At 41.7% G+C, this 12312-nt stretch overlaps 1 protein-coding gene across 1 annotated transcript in view; it reads right to left on the bottom strand.

The window, feature by feature from the left end:
• Nucleotides 1-12312, bottom strand: part of LOC138249252 (trefoil factor 2-like) — a 104028-nt gene that overhangs the window by 48253 nt on the left and 43463 nt on the right. The window contains exon 4 of the mRNA XM_069203222.1: nucleotides 5171-5292. Within this exon, the coding sequence (XP_069059323.1) occupies nucleotides 5204-5292 (89 nt within the window). The 3' untranslated portion in view covers nucleotides 5171-5203. The remainder of the gene's footprint in view (nucleotides 1-5170; nucleotides 5293-12312) is intronic.

Here is a 12312-nt window from a genome sequence, read left to right as displayed (position 1 = left end):
CTCGAAAACTACTGAACGGATTTACACCAAATAACAAACAAGCATTGGTAAATTCAGTAGGTTTTGCCTATGGGGTTAATAATAAGTTAAGAGATAGGGATGTGAGGGGCACAGGGGCAAGTTTTTTTTTTTTTGTCAAACCACATTTGACCACAGTCCTGCGAAGGAAGATTGTTCCAGAAATCTGATGATTTAGAGAGAAATGCCTGCCCGTTCTGGAATGCGAGCAGCCCCCACCCTAAGGACTCTTTATCAAAAAGGTGGCAAGTGATCAAGAAAGGGAGCATGGAAGGGAGGAATGTCAGAACGAGTGGGGAGGAAGAAGGAAGGAGTGGGAACAGAGTGGCCTGCTTTCCCTGTTTTCTGAAGCAATGACAGCTAGCTAGTTGTGGCTCACATGACCAGGAGTTATGATGAAGCAAGTTCGCTGAGGTGGTCATCTGGTTCTGAGCTCGAGCATTTAAGTCAGCTTATCAGCTGAGGTTGATTAATGACGGCATCTCACTACAAATAGTCTTCAGAATGCTGGTGGGAGGTATATGTCCAGTGTATCCCTTCAAGAAAAAATAAAAAAATATTGTAGCTGGATTTAACATTGTCAGACTTTTGCATTTACATTAGCATCCCAGATTATTTTCAAGTATGCTTCATTTTTAAAAGACTTAAACAATGAAGCAGGAATGAGCATCCTTGTTCATTGTAGTAAAATGGAAAGTATGACGTGTGTGAATGTGGTTCAGTTTTCTGCTACATTCGCTGTACAGACATATACACATGGTCAGTGACAGAATCTCATAATGCGGAGAAGAACAGAATTTTGGGGGACTTCTTAATTGGATCAAACACTTTAAGGCTGGGTCATTTCAAAACTTGTGCAGCCCAAGGTAACCGTCTCACTCCACTACAGGGTTTTGTATGTTATTGAAGCATTACACTTACAGTGATTGGGTTTCAGCTGCCTATATTATGAGCATGTTTTGTAAAGTGGAACTTGTTTAGTCTCAGGGCGACTACCCCTGCGTCCTGGACTACCCTGTGAGCGGTATTTTTGAGAAACAGTTTCACACCTTTTTCCTAATTGTTCCCGCGGTACCGTGGTACTGCAGCTAAACTTAAAAAATATAGAATTTGCCCTGGGGCGGGGTTCCCTCTTGAACCTCTGCCCACAAGGCCAGGGATTCAGGGTTTTCCTACTCTGCTCCCCTATATGTGATTTGTGCTTCAGGACACTATGAATGAGCCCCTAAGTCCTAAAATGGCTGCCAAACACCTTTATTGATATGAGGAAGCCAATCAGATCTTATCTTTCGATCTGCTGGCCCTACATTACTCCAGTGTCTCTAAATATCTATAAACTTTGAACCTTAATTTCTCAAAAATTACTGAACAGATTTACCCCAAATAACAAAAAGCATGCTTTCTGAATAAAGGTATAGCTTTCTGGCAAATTTGGTGTAATTTATTTTCAGTCATCTTGGTTGTAACTATGTCTAAAGTTTCTATAAGAAATTGCATGGGGAAAATCTTTCGGCAAGGAGATGAGGTGGCTGAAACTTTTCTTTTGGAAAGTTTTGTGATGATTCGTAAAATAAGCAAATTGGATGGGGGGAATGTATGATGATTACAGAAACATATCTTGTATTGAGTGGATAATTTAATGAATTACCCACTGGGGATTTCTGAATATGTATCAATATTGATTCTATATAAGCAGGATGGTATGCTCTTGTTCAATTGGTTACAAATATGACAGGATGACCTATGCAGGAATTGATTTTGCATACTATGCCCCATATGGTTTTATGATCCACTATTATTGAATGAGTTACAGTATGTTCCATTCCAAGATGGTGGATCTGATGAGATTGACAATTGTATGTCGATCATTACATATGTTCTATGAAGCAAATTGATTGGGGGGATGAATGTTGATTACAGAAATATAGTATTGTTTTGATTGGATAATGAGTAGCACTTTGAGTGGAGTTAGTGAATACATCCTGGGGATTTCTGAATATATATTAACACTGATACTATATAAGCGTGATGGTATGCTCTTTTTCAATTGCTCGTTTTCAACTGGTTACAATTATGACAAGATAAAATATGTAAGGATTGATTTTACATAATATGCTCCATATGGTTTTGTGATTGACTATCAGTGAATTAGTTGCATTATGTTCCATTCCAAGGGGGTGGATCCGATACACATCATATTAGTCCTTCCTTTATGTTGGACATGGGTGTGTGTGACTTCACGTTGATGGGTGTATATTTAAATATGGTAGAAATGTTATGGTGCTGCTAACATGAACAAGGCTTGTGCCGAAATGCTACGTTAGTGCCTCTGCAAAATAAATGCATTTTCTATCAGCTGCTGCTGGAGTACCGATCTCTATTGTAACCGACAAGAGGTTTTGTTTGATGTGACATGCGCAGGCAGGCACATTGTGTAAGCACCACCAATGATTTGGAGCATGCCGGTACCTCAATTAGTAAAGCAAATATGTGTGTGTGTATATATATATATATATATATATATATATATATATATATATATATATATATATGTATATACATATATTCCAAAATGAAGGCCGGAATGTAGAAGCAAAATGCAGTGGTCCCAGCTGGGCTCCAGAACGCCCATATAATTATCAAACATTTCCTCTTGTCCTCAAGGAAAAGCCGGGACTCCTCCAGAGTGCTGCCAGTATAAAAAAAAATTATTAGTGGAGAAAAAGACTCCCCTCCAGCGCGTTTTGGCCGTAGCCTTGGTCACGGATGGAGTAGGTATACACACACATCTATAAATAACACTAAACATAAAAAATGGACTACCATCTACATCACAGTGTAAACACATTCACTTTGGCGGCCACCTCAGAATAGTGCAATCATTCCTAATACATATTCATCTTGAATCAAATAACACTCTTTATCCTCTAATTTCATATAATACAATGATTATGAGTACATAGATATATGTTTATCCTGTATCTTAATGCTCGCTTTCTATAATATATTTAAAATTAATAAAGAAAATATCATTGCTGTTAATACAACTAATCATATCACTAAATATAGTCTCGTCCAAGTGGACTTACCTAATAACACATGTAGTGTCCAAAAACCTAGTATACTCTTCAATCAAAATTCTAAATCATGTCAGATCTCTTATTCCCTTATTTGAAACCTCTCTATAATAACAATTTGTTTCTTCACAATTACCTGCACTACCGCCACTCTCCCTGTGAAATCAGATAAAATTACAGTGAAAGAAAGATAATATACACCCACTAAACCGTTTTACTAAACTAATGATATAAAATCCATAAGTATTGCAGTTGAAAACACGGAGGCTCATACAGTCCTACACATCTTCTATTCTATAACCTTATCCTTTTATCACAAATGGATACTAATTTCCTCACTGGAGTACAACCCTATGGGATCAAGTGAGTCAAATTCTATTCTATACTTTGATTCCAAAATTTGTAATTCTCATTCGCGATTGCCTCCACGACTATTTATTTTTACCTTGTCAATCACTACATATCTGAGTAGGTTTTCATTACCAAAGTGTTTATCATATAAGTGTCTTGCCACTGGATAATTTCTATTATGATTTTTATGGCTCTTCTATGTTCCAATACCATCTTCTTGGCACCATGATGTGTGCTATCTACATAGATCTTCTGACAAGGGCATATCAGACAATACACACAATATGATGTACTGCAATTAAAGTGTCCTTTGATAACATATTCTGTCATAGTTCCTGTCACCATTATTCTGTTACAGTTTACACTGTTTTTGCATGCTTTGCATTGTATACAATAAAATCCTAAAGGCATCACATTCTTAGTTTCTTTCTTTGTTCCCTCATAACAAAATTGTGACATAGATCCTCTCTCAGAGATTTACTCTTCTTAAAAGTAATCTGAGGTGTATCTGTATGTATTTACATAACACCGAGTCTGTCTGTGGAATATGCCAACTTCTACTCAAAATCTTCCTTACATTATAAAATTGATTACTGAAAGTTGTTATAAATCTAACAGTTTCATTCTCTTCCTTTTTAGGCTGGACCTTAAATAGTAGATTCTCTCTGCAAATTTGATCCAGCTTTAGTTTCGCCCCAGTAATAACCTTCGCACTGTAGTCTCTCTCCTTAAATCTTTCACACATCCTTGACCAGTCTTGTTGATAATCCGGTGTACCACTACAAATCCGACATGCTTTTAACCGTTCTCCTTAGGGATTGCTATGAACTAGGCTAGAAGGATGTGCACTACGAGCATCAGGAAAATGGGAAATAGAACCTTCATACCGGTGCAGCCCATTAGGGTTCAGGGGCTTCATTTTTCACTTCTTTGGAGGGAGCAATGTTAACACCAAAGGTATTGACTGAGAAGCTTTCTTTGGAAGTAAAGGTAGCATTGCTGGTTATTAAACCAAATTTGAAGTGTTAGTAATTGTATTTTGACTCGGAACGATTAATTGCATTCAGCGCTATGACAGCATAGGGACATTGACCTGTTCAAACATTGGCACACATCATGTTATATTTACATCAATGGGAGCCTTATTATGAAATTAAGCTGTTAATATTTGTGCTTATTGATGAAAACAACATGTAATCCAGCATTAGTGATCTTTTAATAACTACAATGCCCCAATGCTGCTTGTTGGTTACAGAGTAGAAATGAAAGATCTGAAGTAACGAGAAAGGCTTAAATCACCTTGAGAAAAACTGTTGTCCAAATGCGTTGGTGATAATAGGCAAGTTGATCTTTTTCACAATGCTGTTGTCCAATAAATGAATATGGGAATCAAAGCTCCTGGGAGTGCAACGTCATCTCTTGGCAGTTTAGATATTTTGGAGAAAGTGGTTGTACCTTAAACACTTGCCCAGCTATAGGACACCCCGTGTTGCCAGACTGCTTTGTTTTTGTACATATATATATATATATATATATATATATATATATATATATATATATATATATATACGCATATGCATATATATATATATATATATATATATATATACATATGTGTATATATATATATATATAGACACACACGTACCTCTTTGTGTAACATATTTGTACTTAAAATATCGTATGAAAATAATTCAAGGTTTATAACATAGCATTATCCTCACCTTCAGAAAATACACCACGGGAAAGCAGCATAGTTATCCCCTTCTTCTTGTTGTTCTCCTCCTTCTTGTTGTTCTCCTCTTTCTTGCTGTTGTCTTTGTTCTAGTTGTTGTTCTGTCCACCTCTGTGTGCAAAAGGACATAAATAATAAATTCCATATAATTATGTATTATTTGTGCTTTCAATAATGTACTTCAATTCCTCCTCATACCGGTAACCTTAGCCAAAGGTGTGCAAATAAATATTGTTGAACCATGAACTAGCTAAATATGGACTAATGAATGGACATTGTTTAGAGCACATACAGTAGTGTGGAGATGAATAAATAAATATATATACACATTTAGAGTGGAAAGAACTGATAATCTAGTTAATTAGAGAAGGGAGACTGCTGAATTTCTCAGTTATTTCCTGTTTTGCTTATGGCATTTAATATTCCTATACCAGGATCTTCACTTTACAAATTTGCCCCTACTTTGGTGCCAATGTTAAGCGGATGCAGTGCTAATTGTCCCTGTTTACTGGTATAAATGTAATTGAAAATGTACAAGATTTAATTTTTGTGAACTATTCCACACACAGGAATTGTCAACATTTTTGTTGTTGTCAACCATAGAATATATTGGGTGCATTATTCCAGTTAAGCTTTGCTTGCCACAGATGATATATTGTCACTTACTGCCATGAGCAAGTGGTAAATACTGGCAATCATTATGTCATTAATGGCAGACAGGACACTCCTTCTGGGTGTCATTACAAACATGTGAGCTGTGTTAGGGAGAACAGTCGCATAATTTCAGGAACAGAGGCTGATAACCTGGCTGAATATCCTGCACAAAACTGAGGTAAGCTCCTAACCAGACCAATGCTTCATCTATACCATTTTCTGACATAGCACTCTGTTTGTACTGCTCTCACATCAATTGGCCTTTCCTAGCAACTCAATTGGAATGGCTGAGAGAGGAGAGTAAGTATAGGCGTTTAAGGTTAGGGTCAAGTTTCCTCAACAGACTGGTCTGTGGCCTCCACAGAGGCATTCCAAAATATTTCATAGATATACTTAAACTTCCGAAAGAAACTGCAGAATAGTTTTCTAAGGGATTCATGAAGTTTATTGCTCATTAAGGTGACAAGGTTCAATGACTTACCAGTACATTCATAGTTGCCAAGTTTTCAGGTTGTCTATGTCTCTTGAACAGGTGTGTACATGTGCGGTTCACACTGTGTTATTCAAAGAGCCAAGCATTCACCTTGTTGCAAAACTCAAGAAGTAAGGAGGAGGATCTAACATGTTGAAGGAGGTTGTTCAATATTTTGGGTGTGATGTATGAGAAAGAGCAACCTCCTTCTTTACTTTTGCTGATGTGCAGGGTGTGTGTGAGTGAGAGTGAGGCAGAGCATAGGTGTCTGTCAGGCTGGTGGAAGTGCATGCTGCTGTTTAGGTATGCTGGTCCTGCATTGTGTGAGGCTTTGTATGTGTGCTTAATGAGTGTGAATTGGCTGTGTTTGTGATGTGGGTGCAGCGTGGGAGATTGAGTATGAGTCTTGCTAAGGCATTCAGGATGGTCTGGAGTCTGTGTAGAACTTGTTTGAAGATTCCATTATAGCCATCGTCCAGCCTGCTAGTAATGAGTGCTTGCGTGACAGTCTGTCTGGTGTTTAGTTGTAGCCATTTGAAGATTTTTTGAAGTATGTTTTGGGTGTGGAAGCAGAAGGTGCTCATTGTGTTAACTTGTGCTGTAATGCTGAACTTGTTCTACGATGATCCTCAGATTTCTTGCGTGGTCGATGTGTGTTGGCATTGGTCGTAACTCCAAAGGACGTTGTTTATTCTCAGTCCAGGATAGTCTGGATGTTGTTGGTGGCTGTGATGAGTGCTGTTTCGGTGATGTGGTTCTTTCTGAATCACTGATGTGGTGTTGTCTAGTAGGTGGTGAAGCTCAAAGTAATTTGTACGTTGCTTGTTAATGCCCTTCTCAATCACTTTGGCTGGCTAGGAGAGCAGGGGGATGGGTCAAATGTTGCTTGGTTGCTTTCGGCCGGCTGATGGCTTCTTGAGGAGGGCATCGATTTCTGCAAGTCTCCTGTCATCCGAGAAAGTGGTCGACATGATGGAGGTGTGGAGGACGTTTCCAGGGTGTTGCTGATTGGCGCTGTTCCCATGTTGTAGATGTGGTTGGGGCATGGATCCATTGGGCACCTGGAGTGGATGGACCGCATGATTGATACTGTGTCATCTCTGGGCAGGGTTGTCCATTTAGATTGGTTGCTAGTGGGTAATTGGCAATGAGTTTGTTGGGGGTTGAGTTAGTGTTCAAAGTTGCTGTACGTGCTTGCAATTTTGCTGTTTAAAAAGGTAGATAAGTTGTTGCAGAGTTGTTAGGGGGTGGTAATGTTGTTAACGGAGGCTGAGGGAGAAGTGAAGTCTTTGACAAGCGAGAAGATCTCCTTGCAGCTGTTGCAGCTTCCTTCGATACAATTGACTAGCACTCTTTTTCTGGTGTCCCTTTGTTGTTTCTCGTAGCATCTGTTGTCTTGGAAGTGGATGAGGTAGTGGTTGGTCCATGTAGTGATAAAGTAGAGTTGTATTAGTGCTGTTGTTAGTGGGAAGATGAGACCCAGTGTGTATTCTGTGTGTGTGTTGGTCCTGAGATGAGCTGGGTGAGTCCAATGTTGACCATGCCTTCGAAGCGAGCTATGGAGCAGGGGCAAGTTCTGTCTTGTGTGACATTTCATTATATAATATGTGACATTGAGTTACATTTTCTCCCAGTTCTGTGCATATAATGTAACATAGTTGAGCGCTACCTGGGATGGAACTTCATTTCCCAGCATTCCCTTGCTATCACTGAGGGGAGGGCACACTGCACATTATTTCACAGCACATTTAAGTGCTTCTGGACTCCCCCAGCATGGGGCACAAACTTTGAGCACCAGCTGGGGTAGGACTACATCTCCCAGCATTCCCTTGCTGTCATTGAGGAGAAGACATGCTACACGCCATTTCACAGTGCATTTAAGCACTTCTAGTCTCCTGCAGCATAGGGCACACACTTAGAATGTTAAGCATCAGCTGGGGAAGGACTGCACCCCCCCCCCAGCTCTCCCCTGCTGTCACTGAGGAGGGTACACAATGCATGCCTATTAACAGCGCATTTATCCACATTTAAGCATGCACATGGGACACCTGGGTGCATGTCAGAGTGAAGAGTGGGGGTCTGTCTGTGCAGGTCAGAGCCCAAAAGATGCTGGGCTGGGCCAACCTGTTGGTTCTGTTCTTTGACCCCTAGAGATTTATGCCTTCGCTCAGCTAATTTTAAGGTTATTGAAGTTCGATATTATTTATGTGGTCTTCTACTTTTTCAATCCACTGCAGGCCAACAAATATTGGGGAAGCGCATAGCCAGTGATTCACTGCCAACAGGTGATTGCAAAAAGAAACCAAACCTTCAGAGCATTGCTTCCAATTGCTCCATTAGAGCTATTGAAACACTTATTGAGGGAGTTGATCTACTTCCATCAAATGCACCACCAGTCCCCCTGCCAGTAAGTTGTGTCCAACTTACTACTCAGCCGCATTATTTTTGGCAAAGTCCAACTATGCAATAAGGAATTTGCAGGTCCAGTGGAGACCTTTCCTCAGCCTATGCTTAAGTTGGTCAAAAAGACAAGAAAAGGACAAAAAGGTCAAAGTTCAGCACTTGGGGCATTTCCAAACCATCTGGCTTTCCCCTCCTTGACCCGACGGACATTAAGAACTGGAGAAACAAAGAGAATTTACATATTTCAGCTAGTTCTAAACCCCTATGGAAAGTCAATGCAAAGGGCATACCAACTCTACTGCAATGGGGGGCTGCCAGCTGAGAGGTGCATATATTCTTACTGAGCACCCATGTCTGCCCCTAGTGCAAGTCAATTCATTCAACACTGATGTTAGAAATGGGGTCTCTGTTTGGCAGTCAGTTTGCACTCTGTCCAAGCAGGAACCCTCACTCTAGTCAGAGTAAGGGAGTTAAACTTCTAAGACAACCCCTGCTCACCCACTTGGTAGCTCGACACAAGCAGTCAGACTTATCTCAAAGGCAATGTGTAAGGTATATGTAACAACACACGGTAATATAGTGAAAACACTACAAAATGGACAACACCAGTTTAGAAAAATATGTAATATTTATCGAAATCTAACAAGACCAAAACAACAAAAATGTAACATACACAAGTCAAGATATGAATTTTCAAAAGAACAGATTCTTACTTAATAGAAAACAATGGAAATGTTGTTGTTACACAAAGTACCTGGTTTGCGTCACAAATAAAGCCACACAGGCGAGCATGCATTGGAAAAGTCAGGGTTGCGTTGATTCCTTACTCGCAAGTGAGGCCGTGCATCGTTTCTTCTCCAGTCGGGTAGGCGCTGCGTTGTTCTTCTCTCCCACAAGAGAATGATGCGTTGATTTCCAGACTGGGCACCTCGGATCAGTGTCACAATGAATTTGACACCAAACGAAAATGCAGGTGAAATCCGTCCGCACGGTGACGGAAAACTGCGCTGCGTGGGGGTTGAGTCAATTTTAGCAGCCGCAAGCGGGTGTTGTGTCGTTTCTCCAGCCGGGATGCAGGTGAGATGCCTATTTCCCAGCCGCGATACCGGTGGTGCGTCGATTTCAGCAGCGAAGTGTGTGGTACGTCATTTCTACTGCCGCTTTGCAGGTGGTGCATTTCCTGGCACGGCTTCCTGTGCTTGGATTTCAGTCCTTGTTCCACTAGCTTCACCTTTCAAAGGCCCAGGGAATGGATAGGGCACGACTTGGCAGGGCAGCAGTCTCAGCAGAGAAACCAGGTGCTGGCAGAGGAAGTCTTTGATGGCGCTGAGACTTCAAAACAGGGGGCAAGCTCAGTCCAAGCCCTTGGAGAAACTTCTTATGTAGGAACATACCACAAAGTCCAGTCTTTGTCCACTTCCTCAGGCAGAAGCAGCAACTGCAGGATAGCCCAGCAAAACACAGTCACAGGCAGGGGCAGCACTTCTCTTCAGCTCTTCAGCTCTTCTCCTTGGCAGAGGTTCCTGTTGGTCCCAGAAGTAATCTAAAATCTGGGGTTTTGGGACCCCTTTCTGCCTTTAAAGTTGGCAAACTACAAAGGAAAGTCTCTGTTGTTCACAAGATACTGCTTTCCCCAGACCTGGTCCCAAACACACACCAGGGGGTTGTAGACTGCATTGTGTGAGGGCAAGCACATCCCTTTCAGGTGTAAATAACCACTCCTCCCTCCACTCTAGCCCAGGTGGCTCAACAGGATATGCAGGCTGTACCTCAGCTCCCTTTGTGTCACTGTCTAGAGGGGATTCACAAACAGCCCAACTGTCAGCCTGACCCAGACAGGGAAAACACAAATAGGCAGAGTCACAAAATGGCTTTCGCAAGAAAATGCCCACTTTCTGAAAGTGGCATTTTCAAACAAACAATTTAAAAAACAACGTTACCAAAATGTGTCTATTTAAATTGCGTGTTCACGGACCCGAAACTCCACATCTCTATCTGCTCTCAAAGGGAAATTGCACTTAAAAGTTATTTAAAGGCAGCCCCTATGTTAACCTATGAGAGAGATAGGCCTTGCAACAGTGAAAAACGAATTTGACAGGATTTCACTGTTAGGGCATATAGAAAACATCAGTACATATCCCACCTTTAACATATACTGCATCCTGTCTACTGGGCTACCCAGGGCCTACCTTAGGGGTGTCTTACGTGTATAAAAAGGGAAGGTACTTGCCAGGTCGAATTGGCAGTGCCAGTATGCACACACAGACACTGAAGTGCAGGTCTGAGACATGTTTACTGGGCTACTCCTATGGGTGGCACAACCAGTGCTTCAGGCCCACTAGTAGCATTTGATTTACAGGCCCTGGGCACCTCTAGTGCACGTTACTAGAGACTTACTAGTAAATCAAATATGCCAATCATGGAAAAGCCAATTACACATACATTTTACACAGGGAGCACTTGCACTTTAGCACTGGTCAGCAGTGGTAAAGTGCCCAAAGTAACAAAACCAGCAAAAATGAAGTCCAGTACACAGTCAAAACATGGAAAGCAGAGTTAAAAAAGATAGGGGAGACCACGCCAAGGATGCCAGGTCTAATAGGAGACTTTGTTAGAATGTCCTGACTGACAATGAACACAACAAAATCTAGGCAGTTTCTGTTGGCAAAACTGAGACCCACGGCTGAGGCTCTCTCTTGGGGCAGGGGCTACAGTGGGAGCTGGACAAATTCTGTTACCTGGGAATATTAGTGGGGAGCTGCTCTACAGCCCACTAATACTTAAATGTGTGATGATAGCTAGATGGTCTGGAATGGTTGTGGAGTTTTGGGACACCCTGCCTCTCTCGAGCATGGGACTCACCTCTTTGTCCAAAATGGTGTTCCTGCTGCGATGTACTACAAAATGTGATGTGACTGATACCTTACAGCACATTTATTTTGGCATGATAAGCTGTTGTGTGCTCTGGGATTGTATGGGGAAGAAGGAGGAGCTACTGTGGCTAGGGATGAGGGGGGCTGGGACTCATAGACCTCTTTCTACACTAAGCAGCTACCCAGCTCTAGCATGCACTATGCTGGATTGATGATGACCCTAACTGGGAGAGGGCTCTTCTGATGGGCTTGCATGACCCCTACACCCTACCGGAGCTACTCATGATGGGGAAGGGAGTCCCAAAGCACTCCTGTATCTTTTATGCTTGACAGCAGGGGTATGACAAATACTGGTGAGCAGGGTCTGAAGGGCCTCGCTTGCGGATGATCAGCATCTTTGGGTGCTGCAACTGGTTGCTTCTCTGGGTCTGGATAGGAGGTGCAGAAAATGGAGGGGTTGTGGTAGAGCGTGGGAGACCTTTACAGAATTGTATCAACTAGGATCACAGCAGTTTTTGTACTACGCCATCCTGGCTCATTTTTCTCAGCGGTCTGGCCCACCTTCCCAGACAAATCACAGGAACATGTTGTGGTTACGCAGATGATGGAGTTGGCTGGGTGCAGGCAATTGATGACACATTTGCAAGTAGCACAGACAAGTCTAGGGAACGTGGGCGTACTGATTGCCCTGAGTTCATCACTGAGACAGAGGCAGAGTTGAGAAGAGCA

Source organism: Pleurodeles waltl, chromosome 8 (genome assembly GCF_031143425.1).
Source record: "Pleurodeles waltl isolate 20211129_DDA chromosome 8, aPleWal1.hap1.20221129, whole genome shotgun sequence".
NCBI classification, from domain to species: Eukaryota; Metazoa; Chordata; class Amphibia; order Caudata; family Salamandridae; genus Pleurodeles; species Pleurodeles waltl.
This window is presented reverse-complemented; position numbering and strand designations above follow the sequence as displayed.